This window comes from Euwallacea fornicatus, chromosome 1 (genome assembly GCF_040115645.1).
Source record: "Euwallacea fornicatus isolate EFF26 chromosome 1, ASM4011564v1, whole genome shotgun sequence".
Classification (NCBI taxonomy): domain Eukaryota; kingdom Metazoa; phylum Arthropoda; class Insecta; order Coleoptera; family Curculionidae; genus Euwallacea; species Euwallacea fornicatus.
In genome coordinates, this window is record NC_089541.1 from 3046190 (window position 1) to 3071630 (window position 25441).

A 25441-nucleotide genomic window follows, 5' to 3' on the forward strand; every position below is an offset into this window, starting at 1 on the left:
TTAAAATTTCATTTTTGTAGAGTTTTCCAGTATCCTAATAGACTTCTTAGATGAGCCTACACTCCGCCACTGTTTCCTAGTCAATTAAACTGCAAAGTTTACTGTCCACGTCTGGCACTCGTCGTACTACTTAGTTCAAACTTCGTGGATGCAGATGGTCAATTTGGGCAGATGCAATTTTTAGAATTATTTCTTAGAAATTCTGTTTTTTTTGCTTGGTCTAGTTTAGGGCCATTCTACGTTACTGATTCTTTACCAATTAAGTTGCAAATTCCACTGTGCCTTCCAACGTAATACAATAAAAATATTTCAATTTTTAAAACACGCATTGCTATGAACAAACCAAGCAAATAATGTGACCCTGCATAGCGTGATGTACAGAGTGGTCCACGTAAGATGGTCCCCTACCTTATCTCAAAATTTCCTAAGGTTTAGAAAAAAGTTGAATATAACTATTATTCAGTTTTTCATTAATTTAAATTTTTCCGTATTTTCGAAATTACAGGGTGGTCCAGGAAACTGTGGCGTTACAAAAATTCTTTTTTCAGAACACCCTAAATTTTGTTACGTATTATAATTGGATCTGTTTGGAATTATAAGTACTTTTTGTTATTATGAAATATGAAACATTTTTTAGTATTTCAATTTAAAAAAAAGATCGGAGGAATAATAAACTTTTCGAAATACCCAATAAATTCACATAGTATTAATTGAATTGTTGGAAAACGTGTTCAGTTAAAAACAGACTGTCCTTTTACTAGATAATATTTTTAATTTTCGAGAAACTTTATACAGGGTATTTGCACAGGATAAAATGTGAATGATATGAAAAATACATCTTAGTAGAACGACCCTTTACTTTTAACTTGACAAGTTTTCAGACGATTCAATTAACACTATATGAATTTATCTGAGAATTTTAAAAAGCTTATTTTTCCTTCAATTTCCACTTTAAACCTAATTAACACAAAAACTGCTAAAAGATTTTCATATTTTGTAACAACAAAAAAAACTTATAGTAATAAGTGGAATTAGTATCCATAACAAAATATAGGGCATTCTGAAAAAAGATATTTTTGTCACGCCACGATTTTCTGCACCACCCTGTAACTTGGAAAATATTTTTTGAAATTAATGAAGAACTAAAGAACTTTTATATTAAACGTTTTTTCTAAACTTTACAATATTTGAGATACGGTAGTGGGCCATCTTATGTGGATCACCCTGTATAAAAGTAGTCGCAATTTTTATTGCCATTGTAGTCGTTTATTTTTGTCATTTAAGATACGATTCCCCATTACTCTTCAAGACAAGTCTCGATTAAGACGTTTTCAAAATCATTCAAGAAACCCGTTTTTATATAAATGTAAGCAATCCTGTCATAATTTCAAAATTATAAATGATGCTATAGGTTTGAACTTGTTGAGGTTAATGCTGCTATTTTCCGATGTACTTCCTACTTATCATACTCCCAGTTGCATCTCCCTTTCGCAACACGAATTTGCATAAATAATAATTAGTCCTGTCTCGATGTTATGAATGTTTAAATAAATGATTATCAGAAGCCCGCCCCCGAATGTCGACGGATTGCGACCAGGCCAGACCCGTCACAGATATAATGAAAAATGCACTCGTCGTGACATCCTGTAATTACCAGCGTTGCGTGTTCGTCCAAATTGTTTTCTCTTTTTCGGGCATTATGCGGCAGAATTTATTATTTATTAAAAAGAGACCTGTGGTTTGGGTATTACTGAACCTTAGGTCTGCGCAGCCCTCAATACACCTCAATGAGCGAATTTAAATCCTCCACTGCAGACTCGAAAATATCTGAAAGAGGACTTTTTACAAGACTGCCATTAGTATTTTCCTCTCACGTCTAAAAAGTCCGAAACTTAAAGCCACATAAAACAATCTGCTGGTAAATGGAACATTATAGAAGTAAAAAGTTTGACAATGGACATTCTCCGGATCGTTCGCTACCTTAAATGAGGGCAAAAACATGTAATAACGAAATCTGTCGTATCTTCATCCATTTCTTATCAGTGGCGGAGCACGATCTTAAAGTAAGATTGCAAGCAAAATGTCCAATATTGTAAAACAGCCATCAGGACCGCTTGTATTTTATCATGGTGGTTCATCTCAACGCTAATTTGGTGATAGGTGCTTTTAAAATCCGGATGCAGGCAATGATGGGGAGGCTCCTCCGCCTCTGTGTATATTTATTTCTTACTGAAATTGTGAAAAACAACCGGCAAAGGGTGATTTATTTCCGATAGAAGTAATTCGTATTTTGCAGCCGATGCAAAAACTAGATCGGGTCAAAAAGGCCCTATACATTGCCTGCTGTCACGTTGATAGATTGTTGCTCCTGGGCGATCAACTTGTATTATGTATCTGAGAAAACTGAATTTATTCGATATGGAAAAACTACAAAATGGACGGAACAATGGTGAAAAGAGAGTGATTGAAATATGCGCTAGAAACAACATCTTATAGAAACTCTTGTGTTTATAATACAAATTTACCTTTAATAAGGCCCTTAATGAAACGAGTCGATATTAGGATCATAATTGGATGCTTATGCACAGTTTTACAAAAGTAAAAATATTTCGCGACGATTTACAACAGTTACATTTACACAGATATGCCATCTACAATTATGCTCGAAACAGGTAAAACTTTTTTTTAATTTAAATTAATACAAGGTAATATCGATGTTGATACCAAAATTGCAGATAATTTCTATTAAAGCGAGAATATTTTGTAACCATGTGCCATCGAATTCCGATTTGCACAGTTTTCTCCAACCAAAACATCCTGAAGTTCGTCCTTAAACAAAGAAAAATTAGGGGAAATTAATATGAATATTAGGAGATGCATTTGCATATCTTTGGAAAAGTGAAAATATTTTGTAGAGATGTGCAATAATATCCAGATTTTCCCCAATTACATAATCCACAATTTTCTCCATAATAGGGTAAACAAATTTATTCTTCACAAATGAAATCGAGCCGATGTTGTATTGATATCAAAATTGCATGTAACTTCCACGAAAATCAGAATATTTTGTAGATACATTCTATAACACACAGATTTACACAGTTTATTCCACAATTTACTCCTTAACAACTTTTTTAAGTTCGTCTTAAGACCAACGAAATCGAGGAGATGTTGAAGCAATAGGGAAAGACTTTTTTCAATGCAATATATTTTCCTTTCCTATCTAAGCTTGGTTTGATATCCAGTAACCTCTCTAAGGCTGATCATGGTGGCTTGTACCGACATATTCAAGATGCATTTCATCTAGAATATCTAGAATCTCATTACTTATTTGGATGCGCGTTCCTTGATACCTGGTGCTGTTTCAACCCCGTAAACGAATCTTTTAGCAGATACCAGAACAGTCCTATAGGCACCCGACCTAACATATAGATGACGATTTTTTTGTTCAAAATTTGCCTATCTCACAAAGAACTAACCTTAAAAAGCTTAGGCCTAAATTTTAAGGGTGCTTCGTTTATTTCTAGTTATTCTGGAAGCGTTTTTAAGGATTTCGTGAACATGGAAAAATCGCTCATCGATACGTGATTCAATTCTTCCATTTGAAACTCCATGCAACGTCAAAGTGGAGCTAGATTCTACTCTAGGGGAAACTCGTTAACTAGTGTAAAACATTGTGTGGCAAAATTTAAATGCGATCGTACCAGTTGCCAAGAGAACTCCGCAGTGGCGGACCCAATGACACTCCTGATTTGACCATTCCAGAAACTGTGAGTAAAATTCACAAAACTGTACTGGAAAATAGGCGTTTCGAAAAGTACTGGAGATCATATTTTGACCGAACAATTGGATATGAGAAAGCTCTGCACAAGATGAGTGCCGCAATGGCCCATAATTGAACAAAAACAGTGCGTAATTTTTATTGATTATCTCCATGGAGCAAAAACACTAAACGGAGATTATTATACACATATTTTACAGTGTTTGAGGGAGGAATTAGAAAGAAAGTCTTTTTTCATCAAGAGAACGCACCAGTCCACATTTCCATCATCGCGATAACCAATATCTATCAACTTGGTTTCGAATTTTTTCCTCATCCACCCTATTTGCCAGATTTAGCCCCCTCAGACTACTTTCTATTTCCAAAATGACAAAATAGCTTGGCAAAATGAGATTTGCCGATAATCAAGAGGTGCAGTCCGAGGTTGAAGCCTATTTTGAAACATTCAAAGCTTCTATCTATAAACAGGATATAGACATCATGGAATACCACTGGGAACAGTGTCCATCTCCAAGGACAGTATGTTGGAAAATAATGTAATATTTTCCAATATTATTTTTTCTGTAATCGTTAGGTCAGGCACTTCTGGGATTATTCTCATAAAATAGAACTTGCGTCAGTTTTAAAATCATCCAATTCAATATCGCTTCGGATTCACGAAGCTGTACTTTTATTTCCATTAACTAACACAGGTATCCAGGAGTTATTTGCAAAGTTTCCGAGAAGAAAAGATTAAAGGCAAAGCTTTGTGTTTAGCTTTTTAAATGTAAATTAGGCTTATCCAGCCAGAAACGGGACGGCATATTAAAGAATCATAAAAACTCCTTCTAGATCCAGCATTTGATTCCGATGCAGGCCGCGGAGCTAAAAATTAACATTTTATATTAAAGGTGGGTGTAATGGATTTTTTCCTAAAGTGTCTTTTAAACTAAACCGAGTAATGAATAATTCAGAAGTACGAAACTTTTCCCTTTTTGTGTCGCTGCTGCTCAGACTTATTTGTCTTTTGTAAATGGAATAATTTTAAAAAAAGGAGACAAGGTAGTAATTACCTTTGTAGGAATAATTGCATGACTCCTCGGATTATCGTTATAATCCCGGGCAGATAATTAAAGGCAATTAATTATAACTTTGCGAACGAGATTCTTTCATGCGCTTTGGGCTCCTTATAGAGGTGTCTAGAGCTTCACGAATATCACAATGTGGGTGAGTGATGGTTCTCATAAGGGATAAAGAGAATCCCTGTTGTGAATTTTCGTTGTTTTTCAGGCCCTCCTTCATTGGCCTTACCATTTCACTTTGTTTAAGTGTTTTTGTTTTTTGTCACATTTATAAGGCTCCACGCTGATGGTGTACGCTTTTCTCAGACAAATGCCCTCTTATTGCCCCGTATTTTTACCTAACCCTGACAGCACTTCTTGTTTTGCAACGCTGAAATTTCACGAAACAAAAAAGGATCTCGCAGTTTGTTTCCGGATTGGACAACGAATTTCGGATATTATGTTTTCGGTGGAGAATTGACGAAAGTACTCTTGTCCGAAAATACGGGACTTCTCCGGCCCGGGACAAGCTCGAAATTAATCCCTATAGTCATGCGGTATCAAAAGTAGTGGGTAAAGTACTAATCAGATTCAAAGCAAACGACTTAATCCAGGTATCGACCTCAACGAACCAGCCGTCTTCCTCTGTGTAAAGAGAAAGAAAAAACGTCTTAAAGGTTGTTTAAGTGGTTGGAAATGTGACAGCTGAAGACATTTATCCGCTTTTAAATATTTTTATTGGTGACATTCTTTCGGGGTAAAATGACGGATGAAGGGACGGATACACAGTTATTGCATTAGGATAATTAAGGCGATTATTATTAATATTTATAAAAATATATGATAATTGTCGTAATTATGTATTCATACGCTTAAGGGCATCATCTTGTTAATGCAGACAAATTACTTCCGCGCCTGACAACTGAGTTATCCAAAGTTGCACGCATTTGCAACTGAAGACATTAATCTAGATGATGGAAGAATGAAATTGATCTATCAACAGTGCTATATCAGGCAATATCATATTATACTTAAAGCCACTTTCACTAAGGCGCTGAACGGCGTTTGAAAAATCGTTATAAATCGAAAATTTCATTCCAAACATAGTCTTGGAGAGAAATTTTCCATATTATAGTTTTTTTTGCATAAATTTTCATGCTAACGCTCATTAATATTCCCAGAACTTCAGACTTTAGTTCCAGTTGCGTTAAAAATTATTATGAAATTCATCATAACAGTTATTTTGTATATTATGATCTGAAGGGAGATATGGACGACCGTATTAAGGCGTGGCACCGAAGTGAAATATTTAAAATTTACAATAGCATATTTCATTAGGAATCTGGAAAGTATTATGTTCCATTGCACACGCGACCAATTCTCATGTGAGGGAAGCTGAACATGGAAAGCCATGCAAGCACGAGAAAATGCATTTCAGGACATGAAATAAACGATATTTGCAGCTATTAGACTTGAATTACAATAAATGTCCGTAAAATTATATTTTTCCTGGGGAATCCCTGTCACCTCTTACATCCCCTCAAAACTCTGTCACTTCTCAATTGACTGACATGGTTAAACAAAATCAGGTTACAAAACAACTACCACAGTGAACTGTCCAATCTGATTCTAAAACTTTTGACGTAATTTGTGCAAAAGTTTTTTATAGGTTCCCAGAGAAATCCTAAAGAATTCTCTACAAATTGAGTCAATTTGATCATGATCTGAAGAATGATGCCTTCGAACTAATTCCAGATAGGAAGGATTCCTATACTATTAAAAACTCTTAATTAATTTATGACTCAAAAATTATATAAATTCTATTTTCATTGATAAATAAATTTTTCCACTGCGAATTATATGAATTAAAACAGTTTTCAAATAAAATGACAATCCAATTCAGATTTATAGAACAGCAAGGGTCGTAATGGCCCGAGTATAACTTTAAAACCTGAAAATTAGCTTGTGTCTACTGTTTTTTACTTCAGCCCATATGGGGTGTTTTTACACCTCACAAAAGCCTCAAACACCAAAAATCCGAAATTAAAAGCTATTTAATGATTACATACTTTGTTAGAAGTTGAAAAAACGATAATAATTTGTTGTTTGAACTTGGCGTGACATTGTCTGTTTTCAAATTTTAATGAAAATGAAGTAATTGAGATAAGTAAATCGTCCAAATTTACAAACTTCTAAACAGCTTCTTTACAGATTATTTACAATTCTCAATGGAAAAATTTATATACCAATAGAAAGAAAATTTAAAGAATTTTTGAGTTGTAAAATGAGTCGGAATTTTTAGAATGTTACTCTTTAGCTCAGTATATATTTATTGCTATGTCGAACTAGTTCCAACATACCATTTTTCAGATCGCGATAAAATTTACTCAATTCCTGGAAAATACTTCATGATTTTTCTAGAAACTTTCAAGGCATTTTTCTACATAATATGTCAAAAATTTTTAAAGTTTGATAACTCAATTCAAAGCATTTTTTTTTTAATTTGAAATTGTTCAATCCTGTCACTCCTCACATCACACTCGAACTGAGCGGAGAAATAGCAAGATTTGGAGAGGTGACCGGGGTCACATGTGATGTGAGCAGTGATAGGGATCTCATTAGTTTTAGAAAATTTGATTATTCATGTCCAATACGTTTTAGTTCGCAGCTTATTTTCATTTTTTCCCTCTATTTGCCAAAGTTTTAAAGATGATGATAAAGTTGTCACCGAAACGTTAACAAAAGTGTTCATTCGAGTCCATTGTGAACGGTGAATGTTATTCTTAGGTAGATTCAACGGAGAGTATTATGCAATACCACCCCCACAACTCCCGCTGGTATATGAGATGTTATTCACAAAAAAAAATAAATTAAGAATTTACGACTTTTATTCGGCACGAAAACCAGAAAATTTCTCCAGAGACAATATACAGTAGGTCAAAAGAGTATTCCTACACCCAGGCGAATTTCAATAATTTTCAATTTTCATAACTTAAAAACAATTTCAATCATAAAAACTTAATATATTCGAACAAATAAGGAATCCTTATCTAGATTTTTGAAAAATACAGCCACGAAATTGTATCTTTGTACAAGAAAAATAAAGAAAAATGTCTTTAGGTATGCCTAAAAAAGTATTCATATACTATGAAAACCAAACTTTTATAACCCTAAATAACAATGAAATTTAATCATTAATATTTGGTGAGATAGTCCTCACCATTAATTACAGCTTTTAAACGAATATCCTTTGATTCAACTAAATTATATGTAATATTTTTAAGTATTTTGGACCATTAATCTAAAATTATATTGTCAAGTTTCTCTTTGCCCGAAATGTATCTTTTTCTTATCTGCCCTTCCAAATGTTCCAAGTGCTCAATCGGGTTGAGATCAAGGGATTGCCGTGGTATTTTTAAGAAATAAGATGCATTATATAGCAACCACTCTTGAATAAATTTTGATTAATGCTTGAGATCATTGTCCTATTGAAAGTAAAAACTCTCTTCTAGTTCAAACTTTTCAGCGCTACTTTTTAAATTGGTTTCCAGAATATTTTTAAACATGACATTATCCAGCCCCAGACCATCATATTTCCACCACGATTTTTTACTATTAGTTTTAAATTGCGCTTCTTCATTTTTCCCCCCCTGATTTTCTCGGCGTTGTCTTGCCACCATCAGATCCAAATAAATCATATTTGCTCTCATCAAGGAAAACAACTTGTTTCCAGAAGTCCATGGACTTTTTTATATATTCAAGAACGAACGCAACACGTACATGTTCACTTTATTAAACCAGCGCTCATTGGCTGGTCTTCTCCCATGGAGTTCTATTTTCCTTATATGGTATCAAATAGTCTCAGGATGAATTTCTTGTCTAAGTGTATATTCTAAGTGTGAAACGAGATAAGGTGCGCCTACATTGGGATCCTTTTCAATGTGTTGTGAAACAAAGCTTTCATTTCGTTAGATTATTTCTCGTCGCCTTCCAAAAGACCTTTAATTATCTTCAAATCCTGTTCATTTGTATTTCTGCATGATGTACTGAATAGTACCGTAACTTATTTCAACACATTTTCCTATTTTTCTGTAATATTTTCCTTTTTGATGATATTTGATTATCAACTTTTTGAGATCTTCGCTAATTTCTTTTCGCCTTCGCCCCATAAATATCATTTTTAACTTTTCTCTAACTTGTTTTAAAGCGAACTAGCGAAGGCTTATCGCAAATAAATGGAATATATAAATAGTAAATATGGGAAAAAATAAGCCAAACTATCGTGTATGAATGCTTTTTAAGGCATGACTAAAGATATTCTTTTTTATTTTACCTGTTCAAAGAAACGGTTTCCTGGTTATATTTTTCATAAATCTGTGTAATGATGCCTTATTTGGGCGAATATGTGAAATTTTTATGATTTAAATGGTTTTTAAGTTATGAATATTACAAATAAATGGGTTTCGCATGGGTGAATGAATACCTTTTTGACCTACTGCACATATTTTCATTTCATCATCTGTGGGAAAACCTTGCCGGTACAAGAGGAACTTGACTCTTTCCCAACATAAACTCGCTTTAGCAAAATTGTATTGAAAACGAGAAAAAAAAGGGGATTTCTGCCAATTTAAAAACCACTCTCAACCCTTAAAAACTCACCTCTTCCGCCATCCTTTCTCCAACATGTCCTCTATTATGTAAACCTATATAGTAATAGGCGACGTCAAGCCTCTTCCGGTTCGTACCTCCCAAGAATGCTAATTTCGAAAACCACAAAAGAACCACCGCTCGGCCTGGAAACACCCCTTAACGTGTCCGATGCACACATATTCTTTTACAACCCCCTTAAAAAACCGTACGGACTATTCCGAGCGATTCCGAGCTGGCCCGAACATGGATCAACAAGAGAAAACGCTCATACAGCGACAAGCACAGTTCAGTTCATGGCGGAGCATTGATTTGTACGGGGCCGATGGTTTAAGAAAGCCGGTTTACGATACTTTGGCCGTTTTTACAATACGTGTGTGTATATACGGAATATCTTTGCTATAGTTGGAGCTGTGAGAAAATCATGAGATAGTGCCCAAAGGGATTAAAAGTTTAATTGACAACTGCACATTTGATAAGCGGACCATGTCAAATCGGTGGATCTTGTTAGTGCTTTCGACTCTGTCGATGTGTGGAGCTATTTTTGCAGGTGGAGAACAGGACATTGCCAGCCCTTTAAGGGTGGCGCAATGCCGGGCTACATGTCTGGAAAAGGTAATATTACCCATTAAAAGAATTTATAATTTTGTGGTAATACTGTGTATTTCCATATACGAAGGCAAGGCCTTAAATCAGGCAGTCAAGCGCGTTTATTTGCGTTATCTTGATGCCTATTTTATTAAGCCTAATTAATGTCGTACCTACTCGAGGTCGTACTGGTTATTGGCCTTAATTTGTCCTGGTTTTACACTGGGTGTCCATATCGGTATTATATGGCTAATGATACGGTAGCAACAATGGCCTCTGACATATCGAATATTGGATGGTTTAAGATGGAGAAAGATGCAACGAATATTGACATTTAGATAGTCCTGTTGCTCCTCGAATCCGAATGAAAATGATATATTTCGTACGATATTTGTATTTGATTTTACACGAAGTTTAACTGGAACAAAATCTATCTGTTTTCCTGCTATTTGAGATTGTTTCCAGGTAGTTAAAAATAGTTCATGTTGCCTTTCAATAATATTCTCTATCGGATTATGTCATAAAGTACTTAATAAAATTTTAAATTCCACATTGAGAGCCACAGTTTCTTCGTAGAACTCTGGCAGAGTTACTCTCACTGTTTTAAGGGATCTCAGATACTTTGAGACGGTTCGCATTGCAAACGGTCCTGTATGGCCACACACATGGCAAATGTTTATAAGTCATCGAAATTACATTTTAGGAGTTTTGGCTCGTTTCCTAATGGTTCCAATAGGTTCCTTTGTTAATCTACTGAACGAGATGCATACGTTCTCAGTCGTTTATTTAGCTAAAAAAAATTGGAACCTTACTGTTTTTAAACCCAATATTACCCTTTTTAATACACTTCCTTGTTGTTACACATTTTCAAAATCTATTAGAATTTGCCAATATTTTCTTAGTGAATATATCTTCATATTTTGTTATATAAGCAATTTAAAGCTGCAATTTTGCTGCTTTGTATGAAAGATGAAGGACGTGTTGTTTTCAAGCAGGTTTCACAAAATCAACTTAATCTGGCGAATGTTTCATTAGTGGATTTTCAGCTTATTTCGTTAATAAATTCAAAACTGGAGTTTTGTTTTTATTAATGAAACACCTTTCCATTTTTAGCCTTACCAAAGAGAAAAGTTACCAGAACACTTTCAATTTACCTTACAAATCCTCAAAATCTACTGAAATTGGCGAATGTTTATTAGTTTATGCCGCGAATTTCAAGTCCAAACTCGGTTTTCGTGGTTAAAACCCCTAAATTACTGGTCACATGCAAAAACTAACTTCCCTTGTGAAACTTGATTATTCCTTCAATGGTGTTAATTATTTGTATTTAGCTGTGAAATTAAATTTATTTAAAGATATATGCATTTAAGTAATAAAATTATTGTCAAAGTTAGAATAATTATCGAGGAACTCCACTAATATATCATTGTTTTTGGATATTAAAATATACTGTAGGGTATAAGCTAAAATATACTATAGCAGCGTAAGTGACAGCTGTAAGCTAAAATTTACTGGTCTTCCTGCATGTTTCAAATTTACTAAAAATCCTAAATTAGATCGCTGCATTTTGCAAGTATATCTCTTTATTATTGAAAGTTAAAAAAAACTAGAAAATAGATCATTTTTGGAGAAAATTTGACAGAATGCAGGTCTAACTACTCGACGTGGCACATGTTTCCATGGTAGGCATTTCCACTAACGAATATTTTCGTTAATTGAATTGAAGCGATTAAGAGCTTTCAAGCTGCAACTTATCGTTTTGTTGTGGTTTTAAGATATCTTAAATCTACTAAAAAAAACTAACATTTGTGTGATTGTTGGTATTTTTCACGTAAATAGATTGACGGTTGAGAAGTATTAAGAAATTAAGAAGAATAAAAGTTTATTAGAAATGACATATGTTTCAGTCATAAGGATGTCGTATCAATAAGGTTCTTGAGAGTTGATAAAGCAACACTTTCGCCGCCAGAACTTACCATTATTGGCGTATTATTCAAAACTACTGAAAATAGCGAATGTGTCGTTATTAAGCACTTGTTGCAAATTTTACTACCCGAGAGCTCGTTTAATGACTAATCTCGCCCTATTTGCAAATTTAGTTCTAGATCTAAATTTCAAGTGCATAGATGCAAAACTAACAAAAGATCTAGGAAAAACTCCATTTAGACGCTCCTGAAAGCAGAACTTACTCAAACGCCCTCATTTCCGACATTTCAACAATGAGGCCCCCGATTCATCCGCGTAAACATCACAATAATTGCCTTCCTGATTTTCATTAGCTTCAAGTTTTATGAGCTGTCAAATCATGACTAATTTGCTTCCCAAAGAGTTGTGTTCATAGCATACGATCCATCAAAGTCGGGCCAAAAGGAACGTGAACATCTACTTTGCTTGTCCGCTAGTAAATTGAAAGATCAGAATAGGGTAAATTAAAATTTTACCGCCCTTATTGAAAATGTGCGGTAATGATGGGTGGTTTTGAACGGGTACTCATTTAGATTGAACCGTTATTAAAAAGGCATTTCTTTGGTTTCTCCTTGCATTGTTCGCGATTGTTCACGGTTGTTCTAGTTGGTTGATTATCTTCATTAAAATGGACGAAAATCCAACACGCATCTGCGGGAAAGAAGTTGGTTTGCGTCGACCACAAGCCAAGCGCCCCCAACGAGGTTTCGTCGTTGACAGATCACGTTGAAACCGAGCTTTATTAACGAATTCTGACAAGTCACCTCTGGCGGGCATATCACAAAGGTCCCCTCAAAGAACTACCTTGAAAAGCGAATTAGGCAAGTCATGGAGTGTAAACTTTAGCTGGGCAAAAAAGCCCCGGGCCAGTTTTATATTTCAATTTGTTTGATTTTGATACGTTCCCGGTCAGTTTTCTTGAAAAATTGAGTCGCTTTTTGTGGATGAATTATTAATGCTTTCGTTCTCGAAGAGTCATTACATCGGTCACATTTAAAAACATTCAGAAAGCGTCGTTTCTAGCAGCCATTTCGAATTTTAAATTGATTTGAAATTTTAATGCTCTAAAACTAATGTTAAATTAATGAGAATTTCAAACCGGCTTATTACTATGTGTATAAAACGATCCCTCAGTAATACATTTTTAATGAGGTATTTTCTCTAATACTGTGGAGAAGGCATTTATCCTCGGAGAATCCCGCAGAAGCATTGATAAATCGATTTATTCCTCAGATTAGCCTTTGTCGGGGATTTGTGGCTGGACTAATAAAGAGATCAAAATTCCCACATTTACAATGGAACTGTAGTTTAATCAAGCTGAGTCTTTCTAACAAGAGCACTACTTCCGTTATCAAAAGCACCTGATGCTTTCAACGAAATGATTCAGCAACGACGGTCACGAAGAGCCTTTAAGATGGAATCTCTGCCTGAGCAGAGATCTGAGATAGAGCAGAAAACCGGGATGAGTGCACGATTCGGCGTTAAATGTTAGGTTAGATTTCAAACAACAATTGGAGTGGTAACAAGAGATATTTCATCGGTATTCCATCGGTATTAAAGGTCCCGTTGTCGCATTTCGTGGGATTTATTTGTTTATTTGGATCCGTGAACTGTGACCTCCCGCCGGGAGTGTCCGATTAAGTCTTCCCTCGAGCGCTCCGTTCCAAATAACGATCGCAAATTCGAATCTTCTATTATACAACGTATTTTTCATTTCGCCTGTGGAACCACAATCTAATTAAAGTCCCCGAATTTTTTACCTGGACCCAAATTAAAGGTAGGTATCTAAACTAACCAATATGGGCGCCCTGGTGCTTGACGAAAAGCGAATTTGGATTTAGGCGGAACCGCATTAGCGGACAAAAAACTTAGCGACTAATACGTAACAAAGCTTGATGGTTGAAGAGGTTAGTTTAGACGACCCACAATGGATCTCAAAACAAATACCAGTTCGTTTCACTCGTACAAAACACTTTCATTGAATTTTTTTGTTGTATCACATTGTCCCTCCTTCCACTTATTTCTTTCTTTCGTTCATTTTCTGTCTTTGTAACTTCTTTTCCTTTTCTAAGAGAAACATTTTCTTAGGTGCCATTGTTTTTCTAGCTCTGTTAATGCTTGGCTTAGACCACCAAAATTTTCTACCGCAACATCTAATAGAATCTCCACTGTTACTTCCTATGTGCGTATATATAGATATATTGAGCTAGGACGGACACAAAATGTTGTGTTTTTAAATCAAGAATATGAAATACACGAAAAGTCTTTTCCGTTGTTTTTTAAAATTTTTTTAATAAAAAGCATCACTTTTTGGACTTCAGACACTTTTCAGCAATATATTTACATTAAATCATTGACACGGCACAATTTATTCATGTCCAGTAGTTTTCCAAATTTATGTCAATTCAGTAACGATGAGCGCCAATTCTGTCACAGATTTAGTAAGAGCACAGCTATAAGGTAGCACAGCCATCTTCTGTTGTAAGGAGATGCAGATTGGATCGAAACGGTCTGTACAAAACTTTACCACTGATTCTTGAGGTCTATATTCAACGGTTTAACCCAACGCGGTTTGACTATGTAGGTCCTCTTTAAAGGAGGGTTATTTTTCTTGTTATTCTGTAGGAAAGTTTTTCCTCATAAAATTTATATTTCACGTGAGGTGGCATACAAAAAAAAATTATGTCAGGTAAAACCATTTAAAAACCTCTGTTTTTGAGATGTTAGTAGAAGTTGTAGAAGGAACGCTGTTTTTCCAAAAATTATCCAATATTTTACTATTGGTAATGATTTTTGCACTTTTTTAGATAGATATTTATTGAAAACATCGGATACCTTCGTTTTAGCTCTCAGTCAATACATTGCTCTTAGTCTAAACTCCCCTTAATAAATGTAAAAATAATTATAATGAATGCAATCGTTTTGAACAGATGAATTGTGATTTGCCCGTCCTAAAAGTCCCCAAATATAAGATTTCGTTGACTATTGTTAATACAGGAGAAATAACGAAAAAATTTGTTAAATTAATAACACTAACTTGTCAACACCCTCCCCGGTCGACAGGATGTGTTAAAAGAGAAATGACTTCGCAAGCCATTTTCAAAGTCCAGGGCAAATATGATCAGTCCAATGTCCCTTTCCATGTCAATTTTAACCTTCATGGTACAAAGCATGCTTTGAGCACCTGTCTCTTTAGTTGCTTACTTTTTGGAGTTTGCCTACAAAACGCGACAACTCAACGATGACGTGCTCTTTGAGGGAGGAAGATTCAGTTTTGAGCTGATGCTCCGTTCCTCAATTCAGCAGCAGGCCGTGTACTTAGGCCCCCGCTTTTACTGAATTTCCTTGCTATATGTCCGCCACTGCCTGGGCCAAATATATCTGAAATATTAGTCGGTCCTGTGAAAAATCCATTTGACGCGGAATCGCACTTGGTTGCCGATCATTACAAGTCTTGAAATTACCCATAGAGCCTCTTCAGTTTTTCAGATATGGAGTCATAAATTTTCGAGGATATTTCTGAGATTGTATGAGTTTTCCCTTTTCTTTTGAGGTTTGTTAGGTTTCTCGTTTTTCCTTTTTGAAGTTTTTTGAGGGTCTCAGCAGAAATTTCCCTATCGTCCTCTTTTTAAACCTCTTCACCTTTCTCGCACAATGTTATTTACAATTTCCCGAACACGCCCTGTTACAATATTAATATGCCCCATGGTAAGTATTAATGGTTTTGTACTGGGAACCACCAGAATCTAAATTCGAAAGTGAAAGCGCAATAAGAAAATCCAACAAGATCCCAAGTCTCTCGCTAATTCTAATTCGTCCGTTCATTAAGAGCCTCGAAGGAATGTTGAGGAGTTATTTTCTGAAACATTAAGCCGATGCTTTGTTGTACACGCCAGATGGCTCTCTATTTGTTTTTGGCCGCTACTTAGATAATTAAAGATCTTGGAGGTTTTAAAATTGCTCGTGAAAGAAATGAATGAAACCCATTCCGAAAATAGATTGCCGAATTGTTTTTGCTCTCAAACGACCACACACCGATTTCCCAAAATCTCTTTATTACTGAACTTTTATAGAAATAAACGTTAATTATTGTGAAATGTGGCTTCCAAATTAGACATCCTTCAATGAAATGAGGGCCTCGAGGCCATGACTAACTTGGATCTTGATAGTAACAAGTGCTTTTACCTTTATTAGACTCCCAGATATCCGATAAAAGCGGGACTATATCAGCGTCTGATTATAGTTATTAGATGGAAATACTAAGAGAAGATTTTTGGGCCCTAGGGTACGTTCAGGCCCTCTGATTATCTTCGGGATAAATTAGAATAATTATATCACGAACCGTGTCTGAAATAGGGCGCTTTATGGGACCAATCATCGGGTTATTTTGAAGGTTTCTTAGAAATTCCAGGGACTAATGTCAGAAGGAATTATGTCGAAATGACTCATGTCTCTCTCAATAATAGATCTTGTCAATGAGGCCCAAGAACCCTTATTTGCGGGGTAGAATAAAGATGAATGCTCCCTTCATTTTGAAAAACGGCGAAATGCAGACAAATACTGACAACTAAATTGACCATCCTCAGGCGTTCCTGGTAATGTTCTTCATTATCTTCTTCACCCTCGGGAAGAACACCTCGAAGGGACCTTGAAGTTCGAGAAAATTGATTGATATTTTAAAGATAAGAAACTTGGAGAAAAGTTGGGAGGGGCGTAGTGCGCTAGTGTTAATCAAGCAATTTCACAAAAAAATTCTGGGGGAGGGAGTATTGAGGATCCTTCTGTCAACATCACCAGGTATCAGAAATATTCCTTCTATTTCGGTATTTAAAGGTCTTTCATCTCATCTGTATGCACCGATATAAACTTTGTGTCGCTAGGACTATGCCTTGAATGTTATAAGAGAGAAATTGACAAATTAGGGTCCTGGTCGACCATTAAGGGGGAGCAAGATGATGATCAAAATCGAAAGTATTGTACGTTGGAAGTGTTGAATACACACATTATTGGACTCGGGGAAGGGAAATACTTGGAAGAGACGTATATTTACTGTCTGAAGCTAGGAGTGATTTCAGTGCAAATCTACAATGAAACTTTCTTGATTGTACATTCCAACAGAAAATTCTACGGTTTTGATGCAACCATTAGACTCTGCAATATTTTTTTATCTGAAAATTGCTTTGATTCATCACTCTCCGGGACAGCCTGCTCAACGTTCCAAAATATCAACGAATCTTTTGATAGTTATACCTTTTGCTCTACTGTGTCTTTATTGGGCTTATGGGGATGTCTTTCAATATTTGTTTAAAATGGAGAAACTCTTCTAGATCTTCCTATCGAGATTGACTCTGATATTTGAAAACCTGTTTTACAGACCTTTTGTTTGTGTTGCTCGTAAGTTTTTCGTTTTCAGATAATCGGTACAAAATGTAATTCTGCCTTTGAGGATTCGAAAAATAACATCACTGTCCGTAAAGCGGCGAACATGAAACGAAAGAAAAAATCGTCGAAAAGTTTAAAAAATAAATGTCGGAGACTCGGTTCTTTCATAAGCCTGGGCAAACGTGACCCGTGCAAATATTTATTCAAAACGGCTCATTTCTACCTTTCTACTTCGAGTGCACTTCTCTGTTGTTTCAAGCTCAATATAAAATATTTAAATTCGATTAAATAGGAATTTTCAGTTCCACAAAGGGCAAATCTGGGTCACCGCAATTTCGCACGAAGTCGGGGAGTTTGAGACACCTTAATGTAAATTAACTTTCTAGTTCTCTCTGTGAAGTTGGTGTTTCTGTATTACGCACACATGCACCCCTATCTTTTACATCGCAAACACTTCTAAGGACGTCCCGAACAGTTTCCCCCTTTCACGACGCCATTACGTCTGCTCCACACAAAGGACTCTGGATTTCACGTGCAAGAAAGGACGTGCTAGAAATAACTCTCCTTCCTTATATAGAAAATAGGTGATTTTTCTCCATTGAATAAGCGGATCCAATCTTCCTCGTAGTAATCAATTGAGGCACCTCTTTTGTCGGCCAATTCTAACCAACCGAAAAAAAAAACCTGTGACTTCAAAATCGTGTCAATATCTCAGACACTAATGGAGTAATAACCTTATGTTCTCCAATGCATCGAATTGTGTTGTTCTCACGTCAAATTCTGGATGAATGGTCTTATTGTACTCACTAAGCATGCGAAATATCACACATTGTTCCTTTCAGCCCACGCTCTCCTGCTTAAATGTGGATTTTTGTCGTTTGAGATATCAACAAAGTCATCGCTTGTTGTTTCTGTCTCTATAAAGCGCGATAATTGAAAGGAATAATCGAATAAAATGCAAATAACAAGAAAAAGAGTATAAAGGCCAACGCGACCATATATCATAAAGAAGAGCCCATTTAGCCTCAGCTATTTGTATGGTCGTGCCTGTATGCACATTCAGCTTGGCATTAATATATTTTATATTGTCCCGGCCATAAGAAAATGGCCGGTCGTGTAAAACGTCCCCCTAATGAATTCGCAACCAGCTGTGAGACATTTTTGTGCATCATACATAAATACGGGTCGGACACACAAAGAAATCAGGAATCGTAAGTCTTCGGCCCACGCCACTTCGAACAAAATTGTGTTAATGTAAATTAGCTTTTTCGGTGAGAATCGGGAAAATGGACAATGGTCGAGGTGGCCGTTTGTCACCGGTTAACATCGAAGTTTAACGAATCGACATGCAATCGAAGCTGATGGGAACTGGATCTCTTTTACATCCGGCTTATAAGTTTAGATAACTCGGATTAACCCAATGACACTTTTTATTCAAGAGACCATTGCAGCAGTCAATGGAAATGTTCATTATGTAATCTCAAACTGCTAGGAAAGTGAGAGAGAGATAAGTATAAAATGACACTACTAAATGGTAAATTTATAAATTACGATATTCAGGGTGTGCAATTTGAGGAAGCGAAGTTTTGGATCTAGAAATTAAGGGGGAAATATGAATTTAATCCAGAGAAATTTCCACTATGGAACCTCTAATGACTAGAAAATTAAGAGAGATAGATGTAGGAATATGTGACGTCAAAATTGTCTTATTTAATGGCATATTCAACCCATGTAATAATATACATCGTGTCCTATTTGAAGGAAAAAAAATGGCATGGAAATTAAGGGGAAGTATCAAATGAAAGTGAATAGAAATTTCCACGAATGAATATTAAATTGCTAGGAAGCTCAGAGTATCGGAGCATGTATCACCCAAAACGATCCTAGAGAAAGTTATGAAAATAGCTCCAAAAGCACCCCCGACCTGATATGTAGATAGGATTTTTTTTTTGTTAGCAATTTGTCTATATTACAAAGATTTAACCTTAACCTGAACGTGCCATGTTGATCGGTATTAGTTTTTGAGGCGTTTTTAGTAAACACTTTTAGAAATTTTGGGAACATAATAAAAATTGATCATCGATACATGATTCAATATATTCATTTGAAACATCTTAGTCCGACCAGCATCGAAACGAAATTAGATTCTACTCTGGGGGAGGTTCGTTAGCAACTGTAAGATAGACTCAACAGTGGTCAATCCACTCCAGATCTGACCAACTCAGAAACTGTGGTGAAATTCCACAAAACTGTACTAAAAGATATGCATTTAAAAAAGTACTGTATAAAAACACAGTTGCAACAAAAATTAGCTGGATATGAGAAAGCTGGGCGCAAGATGGGTGCCCCGATCACTCAGAACTGAACAAAAATAGCCCGGTGAGGCCGTCTCAAGAGAGTGTTTGGCAAAGTTTCGTAGCAATGAAGCCGAGTTTTTGTATCGATTCATCATAACCATGGACGAAACATGGGTCCATCATTTCACACTTGAGACGAAGAAACAGTCGCAACAATGGGCTCGAAGGGGGAGGGGATCGGCTCCAAAGAAGGCGAAAACCGTTTCATCTGCAGCAAAGGTGATGGCATCAGTTTTTTTGGGATGCACGTGGGATAATTTATGTTGACTACCTCTTTAAACGAAAAACAATAAACGGAGAATATTATAAAAATTTATTGCAGCGTTTGAGCGAAGAAATTGGGAAATGAAGACCGCATTTGGCGAAAAAGAAAGTCGTGTTTCATCAAGATAACGCAACAGTCTACACTTCCATCATCGCAACGGCCAAAATTAATCAACTTTGTTTCGAACTTTTTCCTCGCCCACCCTATTCGCCAGATTTAGCCCCCTCAGATTATTTTCTATTTCTGTTAAGAAGTTCCTTCGATAAATGAAACCACGAAAACGCTAATTTGGTTTACATAAAATGGACCGTATTTAACTTGCACTTATATCAAGTATTGAAAGAGTTTTGGCCTAAGTAGGAAGAGGGAGAATGCTTAATTGGGCAGGTTACACACTATGATTTCGATCACATCTAGACACCGATGCAGCTTCCACACGAAGAGAATAAAAAAAAGAGAGCAAAAATTGCTTCGATTATCCCTTAAGTACTAATCCCGAGGAATTCCACCCAGGGGCGCACTACCACCAAGAACCCTTACGGGCTATGGCTACGCCGGATCCCATAAATCGCGGCCATCTGGGGAATATCTATACTGGTCGCTTTTCTGGGAATATTGCAGGCCCAACAAATTGCCCATCATGGCAATAGTCCCGACCGAGAAAACTTCCTTTGACTAGTAGCATATTCCCCAGCTAAAAAGTACCCTTGGTTTTGGCCTGATGGGCCATGTAGTCTGGCACCCGGATGGTATTCTCAGAATAAGTGTTGCTGTACATGGGCGTAACTTAAGGAATAAAATATAAATACATAACAGAAACCAAAATTAACAACAACAAACAAAAAAACAATAAACTGAAAGCCCCTAACAATTTCCAAAGTGGAAAAAATGGCTCGGTAAAATGAGATTTGCCAATAATCACCGAGGTTGGTGCCCACTTCGAGATATTCGAAGCTTCTTACTATAAAAAGGGTATAAAAGCCATATAACATCACTGGGAAAAGTGTGTTAATTTCAAAGAAGACTGTGTTGAGAAATCATATAACATCTTCCGAAATCCTTTTTTCTTCAAGCGTTCAATCGGGTACTTCTAGAACTACCCCCGTACCCTCCACCAAATTTAACGGAGTTCCATTTGAAGTAACAAATTTTTAGGTCTTAGAAGCAGTTCGGAAGCTGCACGCGTCGCGGCTTCAACTCAGCCAGCAACGAAGATTGGAAAAATGTTGGAAGTTCAACTGATATCCATCATGCGAACGATGCAGTAACAACTGCACATTCGCCATGAACAATCCCTGCTCCTTCTCCATCTTGGGTAGAAATTTGCGGAGTTGACGCCCCATTTAGGTTTGTTGTTTTTTTTTGTTTTTTTTTTTTTTTTGTGTGAGAAGTGACATTTAACGAGCGATTGGTCTTTTCAACTGGAGTGAAACAAGAGGAATTTAGATTAAAACCCTGGTCCCTCGTGCGGCACACTCGTAAACCTTTCGTGGACGAATTTACACGCAAAGTTTGGCTGGAATTGCGCGAGGCCGCCATGTTTACATTAAATTGTGTGCCGCGGTCCATTGTGCCATTAACATTTAATGCGAATTATGCGGAGAGCCCAATCGTAAGTCTCCATGCACAAAGGGAACATGTGTTTTGCCTTGTTTCTTCCGATACTTACAATGTTCAATGGGCAATTTAAGAGCTTCTTTTAATAATCCTCCGCTGGTTTTTTGCTCCGTTTACGAGCTTTTAACCGAAGGACTGCAGTTTACATCTCTCCTTTCAAAACCGAGAGACCCTAGACGTACAGTAGCCGAACATTTCAGAATATGGAACAAAATTCGCGATATTTGCTCGTCTGCCAATTGCGCCTATAAGAAACCAAATTATGCACTTAATTAGTCCGTTGGAGAACAATCAACCGAGAATCCGAGCCCAGAAGGTAGGTATTTAATAAATTTCGGTAGTCAAATGACTGAGATCTTTCTCAAGATAATCTTGAGATTCTTTGGAACATTCACTTTGAAAGAGATTTTTTTAAGCCCCCTGTGTGGCCAAATTCTGAAGATTTACCACCGCCAGTAAAATTCATTCTAGTGCAGAAAAAATGCGATTTGATAAACCTAATTGTTCTTGACCGGTCATCCATCGGCTCGCGATCATTATTCCACAGACCACCCAATCATCTCTGCACATAAATTGGAAGAGTTTATTGTTGTTACCTCTGTAATCAAATTAGAGCTGGCTCCGAAGAAGCAAGTAATGCTGTGTAATGTTCCGTTGGAGAGGTCCGGCTTCATTATCACTCTACATTGGAACTTCTCTGAAGCTTGAAAGCCACAAAATCGGGCCGAATCCATCTCTGGCGATAACAGACAATCTAGTTTTTATAGTCAAAGTATGGCACTTTTTAAAATAATAAGCTGAGCGTCCAATTTGGGGAGAGGCCATTCGGGCTTTTGATTCTTCGATTGTTTGGCGGTAATTAAATATGGCCGCAGCATCGCTAATTGAAAAGTGACAAGGCAGAAATGCGCCTTCTTCATTAGGAACGACCTCAAGGTGCTTTTGAGGACAAAGTGCGGAAATTTTAATGAAACGAAACAATTTATCAATCTCATAAGTGTACCACATATGTGGTAGTTCGCCGACAACTCATATAACAGAATTCTGCACTGCAGTTGTCGCCAGTGAAGCGTCTTGGCTCCGATGCCAATATCTCCTGCAATATCGTCAAAGGCTGATTTATTGCAGGACAGCAGGACGGGATATTGGGCAGGTAGTCCCTACTCCTGATTTTGCTTGTTTGCGGGACTTTTTATGCTTTGTTCGCTTTACAATGTCCGCAAACAGAAGAATAAAAATTTGGGGCAGAATCACCCGTGACGACATTGGAATAGAGCGTAGTCAAACCTGCATAATTAAACGGGAAAACATGTGGAAAACAATTGAGATAAATTGATGCGTTCAATACAGCTCGGGATATTGAATTTCAATATATGTGTTAAACTTTTCTTCCATTGTCCTCTTTGGGGGATGGTTTTTAAATTATCAAGATCCGGATTGGTTCGTGATACAGTGAAATATGGAGTCAAATAAAGGCACGTCGTCCAGGTTTTCTCCAATGTCGGAGACTCACTTAATACAGAGTGCGTCTTTGGGTGCTGGAACGATCCGTATACGGAAAATTGCAAGTTTAATGTACGTTCGAAGTTTGTATTTTTGTCTTGCGAAAAAACTTGACATTGCAAAACTATCTTCTACCTAATATGCCTTCCGGTCAAATTGGAAACTGACCCTTATTTCAGTTTTTTAAGTAGAATATGGCAGTTTTTTAATGAAAACGGGGTTTTTGTCGAAAATAATTATAAGTTTTATAATGCAATATAGTACGGATTCTCAATTCTTTTTTTAATTATTTTGATTGTTACTTTTCCGTACATTTGTGAAGCTTTATTGAAACTCAATTATCTACAAAACGATTTAACATAAATTTATTAAATAGATTTTAAATTACTAGAAAATTAGCAAATTTTTATAAACCAATAAAGAATGAAGGAACATATTAAAAAAAAATTTTAAACAAATTGGAATTGAAATTTAGAATTTTTAAACTCAAAAAACTCTCTTTTCAAAATGACACTCTAGAATTATTTTTTCACCATAAGATTAGGAAATAAAAACAAACAAATACGATACACATTATAAGTATTAAAAATTAATACGTCTTGAGTAAATAAAAAAAAATTATCAACCATTTCGTACTGTGTACATAACCGATATGTATCAGCATAACTTTACACGATCAAGTATCTAAATTTCTATTTTGATTGATTGTTTTGATTTTTTTAGGTTGCCAGGATTTTTCCACAAAAAATACAAACTCTAAAAATACGTTAAACTTGTAATTTTCCATAGATAGATTATGCCAGCTCCCAAAGGCAAACTCTGTATAGAGATGTAACTTTTTTTGTCAATATTTTATTTCGTTAATGAAAGTTCGAACGGGAAAAATCATGCCCCTTTTGTCCCCGAAGGTCCAGAATGTCTGGTTTCTGTTCATTTGCCTCTTTTATTTTGTATATAATAAAAGGTGGAGGAAAACAAAACCAAACCTCCCTTTTTCATTGTCAGGGATTCCTATTGGTCAACGTAAAGGTGTGACTTCATTGTCAAAAATTCTGATGGGTTAATAACAATTGTAACAAAATAAACCACACCTTCCGTTTTCGTCGCCGCGTTCTGATCGGTTAAAGAATGTAGATGTAAGCATGCTGAAAATACCGAAGTTACTTCTAGTAATAATCCTTTAAATATTAAACAACTAATAAAAATTAAAATAAACCAAGTTTGAATGAGCTTCACTCCGCTATTTATGTTTCCTACAATACCACATTTTCAAAATAAATAGATATTTATGGACTATTGAGATTCACCCTCTGATTTATTCCATCAATGTATCCACCCCATTCGTGTATTATAACAGTTTTCGAACTATCATTGCACATTTTTTTTATACTCGCATACGGCATTTCTCGTTTCATGATTAACTTCAACATGTCTGCAGAATCGTCAACCAACACTGGCCAGAAATGAATGAGTTTATTTGAGGACAAGTACGTCACAACTCAAATTATTGGGATTAGACAAAACCACCGAATCTCAATGCAAAAACTCTCTAATACAAATTGCCATTAAACATCCCCCTTCCCACTGGTGAAAATCCCAAATCCCCGAGGAATTCCTTGAACAAGAGTAACTGACCATGTTAAATATAATTTAGGCACCCGTTTGAGTCATAAATAGGGGCCAGATGTCAAAAGAACAAGTCTGTTGGTACTATGATTATGAACCCCAATCGGATGTGCTTGGATGGGTTTTTTGATGGTTTAAGAGGGTTTTCAAAGCTATAAATCTCATCAGGCATCTCAGCTTTAATGGCAGAATGTCCTAGAAAAAACAAGAAAAAGCCATTAGGCTTAGATATTAACATTTTTCAATAAGGGAGCAAATCTTTCATTACGGGATGTTGTAGCTTTAAATGCCATTAAGGGAATGGTAACTTTGTTTACGTTTCGGCTATAATCCTAAAGATACATATTTGCAAATTTGCAAGGGACGATATTCAAATAAGCCCAAACAGGGCTTATTTGAATACATTTGTATTTTATTATTTGTGAATTCTGTGACTGATATTGGATAGCAAAATAATTTTAGAATGACATCATTTTCCAGCCTTGTTGTTACAATCATCGACTTAATAAACTCAACAAAACACCCGAGATGGTTGTTTGAAATAATACAATTTCAACAAACATAAATCCTCCACACCTCCACATACATCACGTCAAATTAGAAACGAATGGGCCGGCTCTGAGACCCAGACCCCGCCCATCCGATCTAAATTTGTACCATCTTTTTAGTA

At 36.1% G+C, this 25441-nt stretch overlaps 2 protein-coding genes across 2 annotated transcripts in view; one reads left to right on the plus strand and one right to left on the minus strand.

The window, feature by feature from the left end:
* The window catches only part of LOC136348239 (probable phosphoserine aminotransferase), a 35483-nt gene extending 25726 nt beyond the window's left edge, over nucleotides 1-9757 (minus strand). The window contains exon 1 of the mRNA XM_066298949.1: nucleotides 9481-9757. Coding sequence (XP_066155046.1) covers nucleotides 9481-9492 — 12 coding nt within the window. The 5' untranslated portion in view covers nucleotides 9493-9757. The remainder of the gene's footprint in view (nucleotides 1-9480) is intronic.
* Nucleotides 9758-9762: 5 nt separating this feature from the next.
* The window catches only part of LOC136348165 (uncharacterized), a 56012-nt gene continuing 40333 nt past the window's right edge, over nucleotides 9763-25441 (plus strand). Inside the window, exon 1 of the mRNA XM_066298821.1 lies at nucleotides 9763-10083. Within this exon, the coding sequence (XP_066154918.1) occupies nucleotides 9955-10083 (129 nt within the window). The 5' untranslated portion in view covers nucleotides 9763-9954. The remainder of the gene's footprint in view (nucleotides 10084-25441) is intronic.